Genomic DNA, 20,000 nt, shown 5'->3' with positions numbered 1-20,000 from the left:
GGAAATAGAAAGACCTACACTCTCTCACTCAAACCTGCCTGCCCCACAACACTGATGGCTATAAATCAATGTCCCACCCTTCACTTCATGTACTTGCAGTTCAGTTATCCTATCTATACCCTCAACTGACTCCCTGACACCCTAAACTTTCCTCCCATCCCATGCTGAAAGCTTCCTTTCCTTCAAACAAGCAGCGTAAATATATATAAAAAAGGAAGAGTGCATTCATTAAACAATTTGTGTTTCTTTCAGGACATCACCCCAGTGGCCAGTGTCTCCTGCTGCCCTGAATGCTAATTGCAGTCCAAGACTGACTGACCTTGCAGTTTCAAAGAAATTTCATCCACTTTTTATCGCACCGAGACCCGTGCAAACTGATGTGCCATTGTCAGCTAGAAATGTAAAACCTTCACCTCGAATTATTTTACTTGCTCATCCGATACCGCGCAAAAGAACCACTAAACTTCTGGAAGGTCAGAAAAACAAGTTTTATTCAGCTAAACCATCTCCTGTTAGCAGTAGAACCTATCCAAGGCTGGAAAAGTTAGCAGTCAGCAAGTCATTGCATCCAAATTTCGTCCCGAATCAACAAAAACAGCGTACCATCACCAGGGCAGCATTGAATGCTATAGCATCGCCGAGACTAGTAGAACTAAGTGCCCCACCTTCTAGGAAAATGATTAAGAACACGTTTGAGCCTTACAAAGTGAACCCCTCCACGCAGCATGTGGTTGCTAGCGATCGAATATTGGAACTTGCAAAGCCAAAGAAATACCAACTTTAGTTCACTGCTTTCACTTTCCTCTATTCTACAGAAGTCTTCATGTTTTGAATTTTAAAAATATTTTTTTCTCAAAATCCCTGTGGATGGGTATTTCAGAAAAAGAAGAATGAAGCGAACCCCACGAAGCTGAAGCAAATAAAATATATATATATATATATATATCTCAAAACAATACCACTCCAAAATTTATAATATCATTTCAGTCAGAAAAAAAAAAGACGAGATGATTTAAGTGTCAGTGATTAGACACTAAGCATAATATATATATAATATATTATTTTGTGAAATAAAGCATTATTTCAACAGAAAGTATTGGTAAAATGTTTCTTACCATCATCATTGTTTATATCGATGTCTTTGTTATCATCTTTGTCCATAACATTATTATCGTCATTTTACATGTTTACTTTTTTTTTTATTCATTGGTTGGTTGGATGGGTCTGCTTTTGTTTCACTGATCACCTTCATTCTTTGTCTCATCATTTACTGTGGTTTCCACCAGCTGGCATATGCAAGGAGAGTTAAAGGTTTCCAAACCTTCCTTGTGTATGTTCTCAATTTTGGTGGGGTTTTATTTTATGACCATTACTCATGCAAACATTTTCGCAGCCTGTACTGACTGCATTTTTATTTTCTAACAAAATCTACATGTGGCATCTTTCTACATGTGGCACATTTCTACATGTAACATATCTTTTCGAGTCTGCTATAGATTTGCAATACACAAATTGTGTCCAGTAGACCATAATTAGTTTTGGTGGTGTAGACAGCAATCTATCACCTGGCATAACAGCACCTCCTGGATTTTGGTTACTGTACATGTCTATGTTTCTCAACATAGCTGGACCCATCCTAACCCTTTTTTCTTTACTGGAGTATATTACAAACATATTGACAGGATTGGTATGAGCACCAAGATGGGTGCAACTTATCCAAAGATTGTTGTAGGCCACATTGAATAGCAAATCTTTCCCAACCTTTCTTTCTGTCCCACACCTGAAAGCCTCCTCTCCTTCAAACAAGCAATGTAAATAAATATGCTAGGAGAAAAAGAAAGAGAGCATTCATTAAACAATTTGTGTTTCTTTCAGAACAACACCCCAGTGGCCAGTGTCAACTGCTGCCCGGAATGCTAATTGCAGTCCAAGAGTGGTTGACCTTGCAGTTTCAAAGAAACTTCATCCAAATTTTGAAGCAGCAAGACCAGTGCCAGCTGAAGTGCCGTTGTCAGCCAGAACTGCAAGACCAACTCCTCGACTTCGTATACTTGCTGTACCAGTGCCACGTCACGCAGAGTGTAAGCTTGTGGAATTTCAGAAAAGTAAGTTGTATGAAGACAAAAGAATTTCGGTTAGCAATTGTACAACCTATACAAAGCAGGAAATGTTAGCAATCAGAAAGTCACTACATAGCAGAACGAGTCACCAAATTCAGCAGCCCGTTACCAAGCCACATTTGAACATAAAAATACCACCAAGGCTGGTAGAACTAAGCACACCACTGTCTAGGAAAATGATTAAGGACATATACAACCCTTTCCAAGTGATCCCCACTGCAAAGTATGCAGTTGCTAGTGAACGTTTATCAGAACTTGCAAAACCAAAGACACATCACCTTTATAGTTCACTATGTTAGCTTTCTTGTTTTCTACAGGAATATTTTGTCTTTCGTGTTTCTGAGACGTTCTTCTGTGGCCGGGTATTTCAGAAAAAATAAGTAGGAAAAATAAAAGAAGAAAACAAACATAGGCAAAAACGAAAAGTAAGAAAAAAACTCACTAAAATTATAGATATTGTCTGACTCAGAAACAAAAGAATGAAATGATTTTTGTATCAGTGGTTATACACAAAGGATAATATGCATTATATATTATTTTGTGAAATAAAGCATTATTTGAACGAAAAGTATAGGTGAAATGTTTCTTGCCATTATCATTGTATTTGTGAATATCTTTGTTTTCATCTTTGTTGTTGCCATCATCATTTTACATCTTTTACATTTTTTTTTGCTTTGGTTGGTTGGTTGGATGTGGTGCTTTTGTCTTAGTGTCCATCATCATCCTTTGCTCATCGCCAGCTGGCATACACTGAGGGAGAAAAGCTATTCAAAATAGTTATATATCATCATCATCATCATCGTTTAATGTCCGTTCTCCATGCTAGCATGGGTTGGACGGTTCGACCGGGGATCTGGGAAGCCAGAAAGGCTGCACCAGGCTCCGGTCTGATCTGGCAGTGTTTCTACAACTGGATGCCCTTCCTAACGCCAACCACTCTGTGAGTGTAGTGGGTGCTTTTTTACGTGCCACCTGCACAGGTGCCAGGCGAGGCTGGCAACGGCCATGGTCGGATTGGTGTATTTTATGTGCCACCGGCACGGAAGCCAGTCGAGGCGGCGCTGGCATCGGCCAGTCCATAATTTTGGTATTGTTTTTTTTTTTAATCTATTCCTCATATAAATAGTTGTTGCTGCCTGGGCTGAGTACATTTTTCTTGATGGAACCACTTGACACTGCCTTACACTTTACACATCAAAGATAAAACCCATGTACTAAATTCTTCTTGTTCTCTTTTCTCCCTGTGCTGGCAAAGCTCCATCTCACTACACCTCATTCAGTCATCTTCCACAGGTAATGTTGTCAGCTTTTACAAGCTTACAAGACTGACAGCACCTATGTGTACACAACACTATCTGATTCCTTTACTTAAATGATCTCAACCTCCCTCTCTCTTTTCCTTCACTGGAGAATTTTACAAACAGTATAGTGGTGTCACTATGGGTACCGATATGGCTCCCACCTACACAAATCTTTTAGTAGGGTATATTAAAAATTAAGTGTTTCCCTAACTCACAGTAACCACTGCTGTGTTGCATGGTTGTTCTGTTGTCAACTGTGTTGGTGCTATCACTCACACCAGGCAACAGATTGGTAGTTTCATCTATTTTTTATTTGAACTCTTTTTACCTTATTTTGGAACTTACTCTTATCATATCTGACATATCAATTGCTTTTCTCAACATCACCTTCAATATTTCTCATTCCTCTCTCCACTATTCCTTTTAAGATCTTAACCCTTTCGTTACTATATTTCTGACCAAAATACACCCCTTATGTGTTTCAATTAATTTCTAACATAATCATAAATTTAGTCTGGTTTCATTAAACAACTATAACTTTTTTATTTATCAATATATTAACGTGAATTTTGGAAGATAATTTAATGAAATGTTCTCAACCAATTCTATACTATAATTTTTGTCACAAAGTGACTCTAATTGCAGGTAGATACAGGTAAATTCAACAAAATATAAAATTATTAAAATTTTGTTCAAACATCGCTATAGAAAATGGGTTATTAGCTAATATTCAATTGGGTATACAACAAAATTTTACGATAGAATTTGTTATTCTGGGTAACTCTCTGATACACATAATAATATTTATGGCAAAATAAGCCTTAATTTCATTTAAGGTTGTGGGAAACCACAAAGTATCCTTTCTTTCGTTTTGTTTACATTTAGCGTAACGGTTCGTTTCTACCGTAATGATTTCAAATAGGCTCATTCGAAAAAGTAAAAAGAAATAGTCTAAGGCTTTACTCTTCTGGGAAAGTCTGTGGCTTGGTCCAGTTTCTTCAGAAAAATCACCGAAAGAAACAGTTTTTAAATTTTCACTCCATTCAGGTGCCAATTCATTTTCTTTATCGCTGTCGGAGCTCTCGGATTCACTGTTTTCACTTTCGGAAAATGAAACATCAGATTCATTATCAAATACCACATGCTTTTTTTTTTCAGTCATAGAGTTAGATTTATGAAGGTCTTCAGTAGAAAATCCTTCGAATTCTGACTCGCTGCTTGATATAATGAAATTCGTATCCATTTTTTGTCAGAATTACAAACTTTGAAAACACAATAGGAACAAATTTCGGAAAAAAATCTCCCAAAATTCACGGAATTAAAATTACACTTCGATTTTTGTACAAAACTGTAGTTGAACTCTTTACGAAGTATAATACGTATTTTCATGAATGTACTAAAGAGATTTGCTCTGATATTCTCATTTAAATATGAATAGATAAATTCAGGCGGCTTTGGGCGGTTTGGTCACATTAACCAAAGTTTTTTTCGGGTGGTTTGGTAACGAAAGGGTTAAACACACTAAATCTGCTACACCATTCTCCAAAATCCACCAACTTCATTGACTATGCAGTATTGAATCAAAATTTTGCACCCAGATATGGGTAAAATGCAAAATTTTCCTGAATTGAGAGTACCCACAATCAGTTGTGAACCATGCACGCTTTTCTGCCAGGTGAGAGACAGTGGCACTCTTCTTCCACCCCTCTATATCCACAGCTCCAAGTTGGACACCCACTACAACTATCCGCCCTCTTACTAAAACACAATTGTCTGCAAATTTCAAATATAATTCTCCAATCCAACAGCAGTTCTTATCACTCCCTACTTCCAAGAAAGACAAGAACATTGGTAACCTCCTATACTGAAGCTCCACAGCGACTATCCACACACAACCAGGTGCCCTTAAATGTACCTGTCTCTACATCACAATTATATTTGGGTCCTGGCCACAACACCACTTCACCCGAAACATTCACAGCACATCATGCAAACTCAAATACAGTATCATCCAAAAATCCTATGGTGCATTCTATATTGGGGAAACAGGCAGATGCATTGTTGATCCCCTCTGTAGACATACCTGGACCACACCACCACAAAGGTCACACAACTCAACAGAGCAGGCCACTCCATCCCCCATTCATCAATGTGCAGTACCTCTACACACCCAAGGAAATAGAAAGACCTACACCCTCTCGCTCAAACCTGCCTGCCCCACAACACTGATGGCTATAAATCAATGTCCTACCCTTCACTTCATGTACTTCCAGTTCAGTTATCCTATCTATACCCTCCATCGGCCCCAACATTTCCTCTCACCCCAAGCTGAAAACCTTTCCTTCAAAAAGCCATGTAAATAAATAAACTAAGAAAAAACAGGAAGAGTGCATTCATTAAACAATTTGTGTTTCTTTCAGGTCATCACCCCAGTGGCCAGTGTCTCCTGCTGCTCTGAATGCTAATTGCAGTCCAAGACTGACTGACCTTGCAGTTTCAAAGAAATTTCATCCACTTTTTATCGCACCGAGACCCGTGCAAACTGATGTGCCATTGTCAGCTAGAAATGTAAAACCTTCACCTCGAATTATTTTACTTTCTGAACCATTATCGCGGAGAATAAATGCTAATGTTCAGGAAGGTCAGAAAACTAAGTTTCATGCAACTAAACCAGCTACTTTTAGCAGTAGTGCAACTTTTGCGAGGCTGGAAAAGTTAGCAGTCAGCAAGGGATTGCATCCAAATTTCGTACCAAATCTACCAAGTCAGCGCCCCGTTACCAGGGCAGCATTGTCTGCTATGCCATCACCGAGATTAGAGGAACTAAGCAGTCCGCTTCCTAGGAGACTGATTAAGAACACATTTGAGCCTTTCAAAGTGAACCCCACCACACAGCGTGTGGTTGCTAGTGATCGAATCGTGGAACTTGCGAGACCAAAGAAACACCTACTTTAAGTTAACTATTATAACTTTAAACTTTCCTACAGAAATCTTCATGTTTCGAGTATTTGAAATATTTTTTCTTTTCAAAATTGTGTGGGCTTGCATTTCAGAAAATGAGAAGGGGAAAAAATCCCTTAACACGAAGCAAGACAAAGAAATGTATGAAAATGAAACCTCACCAAAATATAAAATATCGTCTCAGTAAGAAAAAAAAAATGATGAGATAATTTGAGTGATAATGATCAGACACTAAACATTATATGTATTTAATCTATTATTTTGTGAAATAAAGCATCATTTCAACAGATAGTATAGGTGAAATGTTTCTTACCATCATCATTGTTTAAGTCAATATCTTTGTGGTTATCTTCGGCTTTTTTACTGCCATCATTTTACATGTTTACTTGTTTTTTTATTCATTGGTTGGTTGGATGGGTCTGGTTTGTTTCACTGATCACCCTCATTCTTTGCCTCATCATTTACTGTGGTTTCTACCAGTTGTCATATTCAAGGAGAAAAAAGATGTCCAATCTTCTTGTGTATACCCCTAAATCGGGTATGTCTTTATGGCTATTTTGCATGCAAACATTTTCGCCGCTTGTACTGACTGCATTTTTATTTTCTAACAAAATCTGCATGTGGCATCTTTCTACATGTGGCACATTTCTACATGTAACATACCCTATCAAGTCTGCTAAAGATTGCAATACACAAATTGTGTCCAGTAGACCATAATTAGTTTTGGTGGTGTAAACAGCAATCTTATCACCTGGCATAACAGCACCTCCTAGATTTTGGTTGCTGTTCACATCTATGTTCTTCAATATAGATGAACTCATCCTAATGCTTTTCTCTTTCTCTGGCAAATTTAACAAACAACTTAATAGGGTTGGTATGTGCACCATCATTCATCCATCACTGTGCAGCGTCTTCACATATCCAGAGAAGTAGAAAGAAAATCCCTTATGCTTAAACCTACTTGGAATCACAACACTGGTGGATATGAATGAATGACCTGCCTTACACTCTGTAACCTCTCTCGCACGTCAGCAATTCCATTTTCAGGTTTAGGTCTTCCTTTCTTACCCCAGCTTTCTATCCCTAACCCGAAAGTCTCCTCTCCTTCAAACAAGCTATGTAAATAAATATACTAGGAGGAAAATAAAGAGAGCATTCATTAAACAATTTGTGTTTCTTTCAGAACAACTTCCGCGTGGCAAGTGGCTCCCACTGCCCTGAGTGCTAATTGCAGTCCAAGAGTGGTTGACCTTGCAGTTTCAAAGAAACTTCATCCAAATTTTGAAGCAGCAAGACCAGTGCCAGCTGAAGTGCCGTTGTCAGCCAGAACTGCAAAACCTTCATCTCGAATTATTTCACTTTCTGTACCAGCATTGCGGAGAAAAAATATTAGTCTTCCACAAGTTCAGAAAAAAAAGTTGTATGCAACTAAACAAACTTCTGTTATCAGTAGTGAATCTTTTCCGAGGCTGGAAAAGTTAGCAGTCAGCAAGGGATTGCATCCAAGTTTTGTACCAAATCTACCAAGTCAGCGCCGCATTACTAAGGCAGCATTGACTGCTGTACCATCACCGAGAATAGAGAAATTAAGCAGCCCAAATCCTAGAAGACTGATTAAGAACACAGATACGCCTTTGAAAGTGGATTTCTCTGTACAGCCTGCTGTTGCTAGTGATCGAATCGTGGAACTTGCAAGACCAAAGAAATACGGACTTTAAGTTAACTATTTTAATTTTAAACTTTTCTACAGAAATCACGTTTCGAGTATTTGAAATATATTTTCTTTACAAAAGTGTGTGGGCTTGCATTTCAGAAAATAAGAAGGGGGAAAAAATCCCTTAAAATGAAGCAAAATAAAAAAATGTAGGAAATCTCCCCAATATATGAAATATCATCTCAGTCAGAAAAAAAAGGATGAAATGATTTGAGTGTCAGTGATTAGACACTAAGCATAATATATATATAATATATTATTTTGTGAAATAAAGAATTATTTCAACAGAAAGTATAGGTATAATATTTCTTACCATCATCATTGTTTATATTGATGTCTTTGTTATCATCTTTGTCCATAACATTATCATCGTCATTTTACATGTTTACTTTTTTTTTTATTCATTGGTTGGTTGGATGGGTCTGGTTTGTTTCACTGATCACCCTCATTCTTTGCCTCATCATTTACTGTGGTTTCTACCAGTTGTTATATATTCAAGGAGAAAAAAGATGTCCAATCTTCTTGTGTATACCCCTAAATCGGGTATGTCTTTATGGCTATTTTGCATGCAAACATTTTCGCAGCTTGTACTGACTGCATTTTTATTATCTAACAAAATCTGCATGTGGCATCTTTCTACATGTGGCACATTTCTACATGTACATACCCTATCAAGTCTGCTAAAGATTGCAATACACAAATTGTGTCCAGTAGACCATAATTAGTTTTGGTGGTGTAGACAGCAATCTTATCACCTGGCATAACAGCACCTCCTAGATTTTGGTTGCTGTTCACATCTATGTTCTTCAATATAGATGAACTCATCCTAATGCTTTTCTCTTTCTCTGGCAAATTTAACAAACAACTTAATAGGGTTGGTATGTGCACCATCATTCATCCATCACTGTGCAGCGTCTTCACATATCCAGAGAAGTAGAAAGAAAATCCCTTATGCTTAAACCTACTTGGAATCACAACACTGGTGGATACAAATGAATGACTTGCCTTACTCTCTGTAACCTCTCTCGCACGTCAGCAATTCCATTTTCAGTTTTAGGCCTTCCTTTCTTACCCCAGCTTTCTGTCCCTAACCCGAAAGTCTCCTCTCCTTCAAACAAGCTATGTAAATAAATATACTAGGAGGAAAATAAAGAGAGCATTCATTAAACAATTTGTGTTTCTTTCAGAGCAACATCCCAGTGGCAAGTGTCAACTGCTGCCCTGAATGCTAATTGCAGTCCAAGAGTGATTCACCTTGCAGTTTCAAAGCAATTTCATCCACATATTATAACAGCGAGACCATTACCAACTAAAATTGCAAAGCCAGCGAGACCATTACCAACCAAAATTGCAAAGCCATCACCTTTAATTCACATACTTACTGTACCGATACCACGTCACTCAATTTGTTGGCTTGCGGAATTTCAGAAAAGTAAGTTGTATGAAAGCAAAAGAGACGCTGTTTACTGTAGTGCAGTCTGTCCAACGCTGGGAAGTCTAGCAGTCGGAAAGGCATGTCATTCTTGTAACTCAGTACATCAAGAGATTCAGCACCGCATTAACAACTCAGCATTGAAAAGGAAAACATCACAAAGGCTGGTAGAACTAAGCACACCACTGCCTAGGAAAATGAGTAAGGACATATATGACCCCTTCAGAGTGAACCCCACCACACAGAATGTGGTTGCTAGTGAACGTTTAACAGAACTTGCAAAACCAAAGAGGCATCACCTTTATAGTTCACAGTGTTAGCTTTCTTGTTTTCTACAGGAATATTTTGTCTTTCGTGTTTCTGAGACGTTCTTCTTTGACACAAAAGTTTGTGGCCGGGCATTTCAGAAAAAATAAGTAGGGAAAACGAAAGGAGAAAAGGAACATAGGTGAAAAAGAAAAACAAGAAACAAAGAATGGAAAGATTATTGTATCAGTGATTTCACACAAAGGATAATATATATTATATATTATTTTGTGAAATAAAGCATTATTCGAACAGAAAGTATAGGTGAAAAGTTTCTTGCTATTATCATTGTCATCACTTTACATCTGTTTAGTTGGGATGTGATGCCTTCTTCTCACCATCCATCATCACCCTTCATCTCATCACCTACTGTGGTTTTCACCAGCTGGCACACACACGGAAAGAAGAGCCATCCAACATGGCCATGTATGTCCATAACTTTGATATTGTGTTTTCTTGTCTGTTGCTCACACAAATAATTTTTGCTGCCTGGATTGAGTGCATTTTTCTTGATAAAATATCATCACCACTTGACACTGCTTTGCTTTCACACATTAAAGATAAAAACCATTCACTAAACTCTTTCTTCTCATTCTTTTTCTGTCTCTTTCTTCTCTAAACCCATTCTTTTTCTGTCTGCACTGTCAGAGCTCCTTCTCACTATGGATACTAAATCACTCTTCAGTTACTCACATATTGATGGCCTTTGAGACCATAAACACTTACTGGGCTGACCACACCAATGTGTACAAGTTCCTTCACTTAAATGAGCTCATCCTCTCCCCCTTTTTCTTTGCTGGAGAATTTTACAATCATTTTAGTGGTGTCACTATGGGTACCGATTTGGCTCCCACCTACACAAATCTTTTAGTAGGGTACATTGAGAATCAAGTCTTTCCTCAAATCCACAGTAACCATTCCTGATCTCTATTGTTGTTCTATTGACAACTGTGTCAGTGCTACGATGCTCACCAGGCAACAGCTTTATAGGTTCACCTCTTTTATTAATTCCTTTAACCTAATCTTTGAATTTACTCCTTCAATATCTGACATATCTTATTTTTCTCAACATCTCCATCACTATTTCTCATTCTCCTCTTCCCTATTCCTCTGATTTTAAACACACTAAATCTACTATACTATTCTCCAAATTCTACCACTTTGACTGACTAACCAGTATTGAATCAAACTTTTGAACCCAGATATGAGAAAATACACCACTTATTCCTGAATTGAGAGTACCCGCAATCAGTTGTGGACCCTGCACTCTTTTCTGCCAAGCTATAGACCGTAGCACTGTTCTCCCATCTGTCTACATGCAGACCCTCAAGTTGGACACCCACTACAGCCATCCACTCTCCTATAGAAACCCCAAATGATTCTCCAATCCAACAGCAGTCCTAATCACACTCTCCTCCCAAGAAAAGACAGGAACATTGGTAACCTCCTATACTGAAGCTCCACAGCAACTATCCACATGCAACCAGGTGTCCTTAAATGCACTTGCTAATGATGCAACACCTCAACAGCTGTCTCCATATCACCTACACTACAATTATCATTGGGCCCCGGCACAGTGCCACATCACTCAAAACATTCACAACAAAACCATGCAAACCAAAATACAGTATCATCAAGAAATCCTGTGGTGCACTCCTCTCTGTCAATTAAGCAATGTAAATATGTTAACTGAATTAAGAGAAAAAGATAGAGGGCATTTGAAATGAAATAATTGAATTTTTTTGCTAAACCTGTATATATATTGTCATGATAATAAATTCTCCTACATTCCATCTTCCATTTGCCATATATATATATCATCATCATCATCATTTAACATCCGTTTTCCATGCTAGCATGGGTTGGACCAAATATATATATATGACCTCGTGTGTACTGTTGGCGATTTTTTTTCCTCTGTCTTCCCTTCTCCTATGTTTCCGATCGAAGAGCTCCGCTCAAAACGTTAAACCCTCCTTCTTTCCTGAGCGTCCAATAATACTATATTTGTTCCACGTCCTTGCGTTGTGTGTTTTTTTGTGCTTTCTTGTTTGGATTAACTTTATATATATACATATATATACATGTTCATTGCTAAACCTCGCTAAGATAAATATTTCAATTACCTGAAGATTGACTGTAACCATAACTCAAATTATTACGAATTGGACAGCCATGAAACGATCGTAGTGTTTTACTCATTATCTTTTATTAAACTTTTAATACTTTTGATATATATTTAAAATAATATAAATTAATTAATTTTATGTATTGGCTTAAGTTTTTCATTGTTTGATTTGCCTAATAGTGGTTTTATCTCTAATTTAATATAATATATATATATATATATGAGCAAAAGGCAGTGCTGGCATTGGCCACAGTCAGATGGTGCTTATGTGCCACTAGCATATATATATATATATATACATATCTGTCTCTACCTCTCTCTCTTCAGCTGTAAGACTAACTTTCTCTATAAATGCCCTGAAAAGTCCACACAGCCTTGGTTTTGTTGTCTCATTTCATTTAACATATACATGCTCATACAAGACCCGCATTAAACTCCTCACTTGTATTATTATCGAACCGAGAGTTTAACTACAGTCCTTCCATAGCACTTACATAGCGTTACCTCCCACCTTGGGTCTTCAGGATACCCATACCTCTCGTACCTTTGCTTCCTTGCTAATACAAGCACTTACTACAGGTAACGCTTATATAATGAATGAACAATACCTTGGCATCTCTCTTAAGGGCATACCCATTGCTTCACAAAAAACTTTCCTCTTGGTCCTACTCACCAAACCTAAGGGCCTCATCTGATGTGAGCAGTGGAGCAGATGAGGCCCTTAGAGAACTTTAAAAAACCAGCAGGATTACAAACAGTTCAGCTTTAAAAGATACAAAATCAGTTAAGAATAAAGTGGAGGCATGCTGCTTAGTGGTAAGGGGTGTTGGACTCGTGATCATAAGATAGTGGTTTCGATTCCTGGAGTAGGTGACACGTTGAGTTCTTGAGTAAAATACTTCATTTCATGTTGCTCCAGTCAACTCAGCTGGCAAAAGTAAGTAAAGCTGCAAGAGACTGGTGCCCTGTCCAGTGGGCAATAGAAAGGATATCAACCATATGAGTGAGTCTCTATGACTCAGGAAGATTTTTTTAGCCTAGGAAGAAAGGGCTACATTACAGTTGTGGCCAAAAGTTTGTAACAAAGGTATGAAAATTAAAATTTTTATACTAAATTCCCAAATATATATCGTAAGTAGTCAATCCTACAATGACTTGTGCGTATGTTTGTATTTCAAGGCTGATTACATATCAAAGAAAATGAAATATTTTTCAAACAAAGTAAATAAAACGCAAAGTAAATAATTTTATAAAATTAAGTAAATATAGGCGCAGGAGTGGCTGTGTGGTAAGTAGCTTGCTAACCAACCACATGGTTCCGGGTTCAGTCCCACTGCGTGGCATCTTGGGCAAGTGTCTTCTGCTATAGCCCCGGACCGACCAATGCCTTGTGAGTGGATTTGGTAGACGGAAACTGAAAGAAGCCTGTCGTATATGTGTATATATATGTATATGTGTGTATGTGTATGTGTTTGTGTGTCTGTGTTTGTACCCCTCGCATTGCTTGACAACCGATGCTGGTGTGTTTACGTCCCCGTCACTTAGCGGTTCGGCAAAAGAGACCGATAGAATAAGTACTGGGCTTACAAAGAATAAGTCCCGGGGTCGATTTGCTCGACTAAAGGCGGTGCTCCAGCATGGCCGCAGTCAAATGACTGAAACATGTAAAAGAGTAAAGAGAGTAAAGAGTAAATGGAAACTGTTTTTCCTTTTATCTCCATTATGTCTAAATGTACCATATTTGATGGCATATAAAAAGCACTTTTCCTCCAAAAGCATCTCAAAAAAAAAAAAAAAATTACCCTGGTGCCTACATTACATACTTAAATGTACTAAATCTTAGTTCTTGTACATATTCTGAAATTAGGCTGTGTCTAATATGTCTGTGCATCATTTATACCATCAAATACGATACTTCTTTCAGCAAAGAACAGAATGGCCGGCAAGAAGACTTAATATATATTATGGCTAGAAATTTGGTACATAAACCAAAGACACAATCTTCAGTGCCATTAATAATATAATGATTTCTAGCACAAAAAAAAAAAAATCACAGGGGGATAATTAATGAAGTTGACCCCAGTATTTGTGTAGGGAACTTTATTTTATTGAGCTTGGCAGGATTTTCATTTCAGAATATATAAAGGGAAGTAATGAAATACTGCAAGGCATCCTAAAAATTAAAACCACTGTTAATTATAGCAACAACAATGATAATGGTTTCAAATTTTGGCACAAGGCCAGCAATTTCGGGGGACAGGTAAGTTTATTACATCGACCCTGAAAGGATAAAAGGTAAAGGTCATCCTTGGCAGAATTTGAACTTATAAAGCGCAGGAGTGGCTGTGTGGTAAGTAGCTTGCTAACCAACCACATGGTTCCAGGTTCAGTCCCACTGCGTGGCATCTTGGGCAAGTGTCTTCTGCTATAGCCCCGGGCTGACCAATGCCTTGTGAGTGGATTTGGTAGACGGAAACTGAAAGAAGCCTGTCGTATATATGTATATATATATATATATATATATATATATATATATATGTATGTGTGTCTGTGTTTGTCCCCCTAGCATTACTTGACAACCGATGCTGGTGTGTTTACGTCCCCATCACTTAGCGGTTCAGCAAGAGACCGATAGAATAAGTACTGGGCTTACAAAGAATAAGTCCCGGGGTCGATTTGCTCGACTAAAGGTGGTGCTCCAGCATGGCCGCATTCAAATGACTGAAACAAGTAAAAGAGTAATGTAAAGACGGGTGAGATGCTGCTAAGAATTTTTCTCGGTATGCTAACAATTAATAGTGGTCCTAATAATAATAATAATAATGATAATAATAATAATAATAATAAATGCCCTGATGCAGTACCGGACAGTGGCTCTCATGGCTCCTGATCTTAACTGATTGGAAGTGTTATCATGTACATTGTTTTGTCTTGGTATAAAAGATGGGCTACAGCAAATATTCTGCTCAATACCACAGATTTGCTTGTCAGTTGTTTGACCTTAACCAGTTGATCATGTCTCTTAGTGGCTGACGATATGTGCATCTCTGATCATGAGCAGAAGTAGTAGGGGAGCATCATAGCCGTGTGTTGAGAGGGATTCTTTGGGGTTTGAATAATTCAACTCTGGAAACATGGGTGTTTCATTCAACATCCTTAAACAACCCTTAATCAGGGACCTTTGAGTGGGATGGGCTACCCGACCAGAAGAAAATTCTAAGTGGGCCCCACCTGCAAGGTCATGTGCTGTTTATCTTGTTATGAGATCACCCTGTCACGCACATATGGTTGTGATGCATGAGCCTGGTATACCCTTATCAGATGGGTATACTGGGCTTTGTATATTTTAACCCTGTGTCACTTTGGTGGCATGCACTGCTCTCTCACTCAATAATAATAATGATTCTAATTTTGGCACAAGGCCAGCAATTTTCAAGGGAGAGCACAAATCAATTACATTGACCTCAGTACTTGATTGGGTCTTTATTTTATTGACTCTGGAAGGATAAACAGCAAAGCTGACCTTGATGGAATTTGAAACAAGTTATAAAGAGCCAGAAAAAAATACAGCTAAACATTTTGCCTGATAAGCTAATGATTCTACAAGCTTACATCCTTTAATAATAATAATCCTTTCTACTATAGGCACAAGGCCTGAAATTTTTGGGGAGGGGGTTAGTCAATTGCATTGAACCCAGTGCTTAACCGGTGCTTGTTTTATTGACCCCAAAAAGGATAAAAGTTTGATTCCCGGATGGGGTTGCGTGTCGTGTTCTTGAGCAGGCGCAGGAGTGGCTGTGTGGTAAGTAGCTTGTTTACCAATCACATGGTTCTGGGTTCAGTCCCACTGCGTGGCACCTTGGGCAAGTGTCTTCTACTATAGCCTCGGGCCGATCAAAGCCTTGTGAGTGGATTTGGTAGACGGAAACTGAAAGAAGCCCGTCGTATATATGTATATATATGTGTGTGTGTGTTTGCGTGTATATGTTTGTCCCCCTAGCATCGCTTGACAACCGATGCTGGTGTGTTTATGTCCACGTTGCTTAGTGGTTCGGCAAAAGAGACCGATAGAATAAGTACTGGGCTTACAAAAGAATAAGTCCCGGGGTCGATTTGCTCGACTAAAGGCGGTGCTCCAGCATGGTCGCAGTCAAATGACTGAAACAAGTAAAAGAGTAAAGAGTATACTGGAGAGGTATATTCGATTCTTCCAGTGCCTTCGGATTTAATATTGTGAAGTCCCTTGCTGAAGAAGAAAATGTTTGAGCAAAGTATAAATTCTATATTCTTTATACCAATCTAATTCCGAAACTCTTACTCTTTTTTACTCATTTATTTGTTTCAGTCATTTGACTGCGGCCATGCTGGAGCACCGCCTTTAGTCGAGCAACTCGACCCCGGGACTTATTCTTTTGTAAGCCCAGTACTTATTCTATCGGTCTCTTTTGCCGAACCACTAAGTGACGGGGACGTAAACACACCAGCATCGGTTGTCAAGCAATGCTAGGGGTACAAACACAGACACACAAACACACACATATATATACATATATACGACAGGCTTCTTTCAGTTTCCGTCTACCAAATCCACTCACAAGGCATTGGTCGGCCCGGGGCTATAGCAGAAGACACTTGCCCAAGATGCCACGCAGTGAGACTGAACCCGGAACCATGTGGTTGGTTAGCAAGCTACTTACCACACAGCCACTCCTGCGCCTATGGGTAATCAAATATCGATTGATTTTCATTATTTTTCCTCTCTGCCTGCGTGGATTGTTTTCAAGTACTTTGTTTTCTGTTCAGGAGCTTCTTTTTAAAGTAGAGGAAATAGCTAAGGTTCTTTGGCTGCTATTTCTAAACTTCGGTATGTGGTAAAGCAAATCTTTGCTGAACACTAATGATAAAGTATTACTTAAGTTTACCGAGAAATGGTCCTTTTTCATGCCGAATTTTACTTGGTGAAATTATTGATTACTAGATAATTAATTAACTTTACCCTTTGTCATTATTGATATTATATATATATAATTTTAAGTTTCTAACTCTTTACAATTTAACATTTTTTAATTAGATTGTTCAAGGATGTCTCTGGGTGGTGACCACCGCAGACTGTTGGTTGGCCCCCACAGCAGGTCCTACCTGGGGTTGATGGCACACAGGCTGGACCCCAAGACGTGCACAAGACAACATGCCATCCTGGCCTGCTCTCAGCTCAGACGACATCACACCTTTGATGTTGTTGCCCAGGCCATGGTGGACATCCATTAAAAGTTCCATCTGCAAGACAAAGTGACCAGAACCACGACGGACAATGGCAGAAACTTTGATAAGGCATTCACGCATTTTGGTACAGAAGTTGAACTCTTGCCAGACATTGCTGAGGCTGCTGCTTGTTTGTTGAGCGAAGCAGTCTTCGTCCCATTAGTGGGAGAAGTTCGAAACGTGGTCCTTTGCTATTTGTAAGATCCGCAGAAGAGAACGCAGGTCAACCCCCGACACCGAGAGCCTCCACGGATGGATGAATGCGCATCCAGGCTCAGCGGTTGCGTAGGAAGTCGGGGACAAGAAACAGGAAGAAAGAGTGAGAGAAAGTTGGAGCGAAAGAGTACAACAGGGGTTGCTACCAATCCCTGCTGGAGCCTCATAGAGTTTTATGTTTTCGCTCAATAAACACAAACAACGCCCGGTCTGGGAATCGAAACCGCGATCCTCCGACCGCGAGTCCACTTCCCTAACCATTGGGCCATTGCGCCTCCAGTATTTATCTCCATCCAGTTAACCAATGAAAGAAAAGATAACAAACAAAATTTCTGAGACGTCTATAGCTCCTATTTATCTCCTGCTGTTGCAGTCGAGCGAAGCGGTCTTTGTCTCAGTGGAAGAAGTACGATACGAGGTCCTTTGCTATTCGTAAGACCCGCAGAAGAGAAAGCAGGTCAACCCCTGACACCGAGAGCATCGCTGGATGGATGAATGCACATCCTGGCTCAGTGGTGGCGTAGGAAGTCGGGGACAAGAAACAGGAAGAGAGAGTGAGAGAAAGTTGGAGCGAAAGAGTACAATAAGGGTCGCCACCACCCCGTGGAGCTTTAGGTGTTTTTGCTCAATAAACACACACAATGCCCGGTCTGGGAATCGAAACCGCGAGTCCGCTGAGGCTGCTGCCGATCTGGATGTGGAGGGCGTCAAGGAAGTGGACTTGGATGTGGATCCTGAAGCTGGGAATGTGGATGAAGTTGAGCAAATCTCTGTTGATACCATACTTGACGAGTCTGACGACTTGGGCCTAAACCTGCTAGTGCACATGAAGTGTGCAGCCCATACCTTGGTAGCCAGCGTGAATGCCAACAAGGCTCCTGACAGCGCTTTGTTCAAGTCAGCTTACAGGAAAGCTATGTTGAAGGTGTAGCGACTGTGGAATCTGCAGAGCTGCGGCACAGCATTCTGGACGTGTTGAAGAGGGAGGTTGGTGGTCTTCAACAGTACCAGCTGGAACTCTACCTATGACTCTGTTGTTGTCTTCAACAACCATCTGGAATAGATTAGGGGAGCTGCCCACAGGGTGATGACACAGCTGCAGACCTTTGCTGATTCTGATGTCAACGTCCTGACGGAGTATGCCCAGGTGATGTCTAAATTTGCCATGGCCTTGGATAAAATCCAGGGGGAGGACCAGACTTATATGAAAACATGAAATGCCTTCATGATTTGAAGACTTTTTTGTGTACAATAAGTTATATCATAAATGATAGGCGTAGGAGTGGCTGTGTGGTAAGTAGCTTACTTATGAACCACATGGTTCTGGGTTCAGTCTCACTGCGTGGCACCTTGAGCAAGTGTCTTCCACTATAGCCTCGGGCTGACCAAAGCCTTGTGAGTGGATTTGGTAGATGGAAACTGAAAGAAGCCCGTCGTATATATGTATATATATATATATATATATATATATATATATATATATATATATGTATGTGTGTGTATATGTTTGTGTGTCTGTGTTTGTTTCCGCAACATCGCTTGACAACCGATGCTGGTGTGTTTACGTCCCCCGTTGCTTAGCGGTTCGGCAAAAGAGACCGATAGAATAAGTACTAGGCTTACAAAGAATAAGTCCTGGGGGTCGATCTGCCTGCTCGACCTAAGGCGGTGCTCCAGCATGGCCACAGTCAAATGACTGAAACAAAAGTAAAATAGTAAAATAAAAAATTAGATATGCAGGAAACATGAAGCTAAAGATCTGATATCAAACATGTGTACATAAACACATGTTGGAAGCACTCCGTCGGTTACGACGATGAGGGTTCCGGTTGATCCGAATCAACGGAACAGCCTGCTCGTGAAATTAACGTGTAAGTTGGCTGAGCACTCCACCACAGACACGTGTACCCTTAACGTAGTTCTCGGGGATATTCAGCATGACACAGAGAGTGACTGCGGCCATGCTGTAGCACTGCCTTTAGTCAAGCAAATCGACCCCGGGACTTATTCTTTGTAAGCCCAGTACTTATTCTATCGGTCTCTTTTTGCCGAACCGCTAAGTAACGGGGACATAAACACACCAGAATCGGTTGTGAAGCAATGCTAGGGGGACAAACACAGACACACAAACATATACACACACATACATATATATGACGGGCTTCTTTCAGGCCCTTTGAAATACAGGTACAACAGAAACAGGAAGTAAGAGTGAGAGAGAAAGTTGTGGTGAAAGAGTACAGCAGGGATCACCACCATCCCCTGCCGGAGCCTCGTGGAGCTTTTAGGTGTTTTCGCTCAATAAACACTCACAATGCCCGGTCTGGGAATCGAAACCGCGATCCTACGACCGCGAGTCCGCTGCCCTAACCACTGGGCCATTGCGCCTCCACACATAAACACATATAAGTATTTCATATAGTTACATAAACACACACACACACATAATGAAATAGATATATCAATAGTTATTAGAGGCAGCAAGGAAATCAAGAAGAAAAATTAAACGCCAAGTAGTGTTAAAAATATATTTAAATTCATCTAGCGATTTTCTACGAGA

The 20,000-nt window shown here is 39.6% G+C and overlaps 2 protein-coding genes across 5 annotated transcripts in view; both read left to right on the top strand.

Moving 5' to 3' along the window:
- The window catches only part of LOC118767734 (testicular haploid expressed gene protein-like), an 80,806-nt gene extending 70,829 nt beyond the window's left edge, over window positions 1–9,977 (top strand). Inside the window, exons 6-7 of one of the 4 annotated variants that reach the window (XM_036512790.1) lie at window positions 1,912–2,442; window positions 9,873–9,977. In XM_036512790.1, coding sequence (XP_036368683.1) covers window positions 1,912–2,419 — 508 coding nt within the window. In that variant the 3' untranslated portion in view covers window positions 2,420–2,442; window positions 9,873–9,977. Of the gene's footprint in view, window positions 1–252; window positions 901–1,875; window positions 2,443–9,872 lie in introns of those variants that run through there. The other 3 variants (XM_036512789.1, XM_036512787.1, XM_036512791.1) reach the window with 3 other exon arrangements.
- Window positions 5,331–6,580, top strand: LOC118767820 (testicular haploid expressed gene protein-like). The gene is made up of 2 exons (XM_036513083.1): window positions 5,331–5,425; window positions 5,842–6,580. The coding sequence occupies exons 1-2, from the start codon at window positions 5,331–5,333 to the stop codon at window positions 6,374–6,376; spliced, it is 630 nt and encodes a 209-aa protein (XP_036368976.1). The 3' UTR covers window positions 6,377–6,580.
- Window positions 9,978–20,000: the final 10,023 nt, after the last annotated feature.

Source organism: Octopus sinensis, linkage group LG24 (genome assembly GCF_006345805.1).
Source record: "Octopus sinensis linkage group LG24, ASM634580v1, whole genome shotgun sequence".
In the NCBI taxonomy this organism is placed as follows: Eukaryota; Metazoa; Mollusca; class Cephalopoda; order Octopoda; family Octopodidae; genus Octopus; species Octopus sinensis.
The sequence above is the reverse complement of the archived record's forward strand: the minus strand, read 5'-3'. Positions and strand labels throughout refer to the sequence as shown.

What these genes read in the sequence shown, in the direction of transcription:
- LOC118767820 (XM_036513083.1), top strand. Translation starts at nt 5,331, where the DNA reads ATGTACCTGTCTCTACATCACAATTATATTTGGGTCCTGGCCACAACA. An exon ending in ATCATGCAAACTCAAATACA is followed by an intron (nt 5,426 to 5,841) that starts GTATCATCCAAA and finishes TGTTTCTTTCAG; the next exon opens with GTCATCACCCCAGTGGCCAG.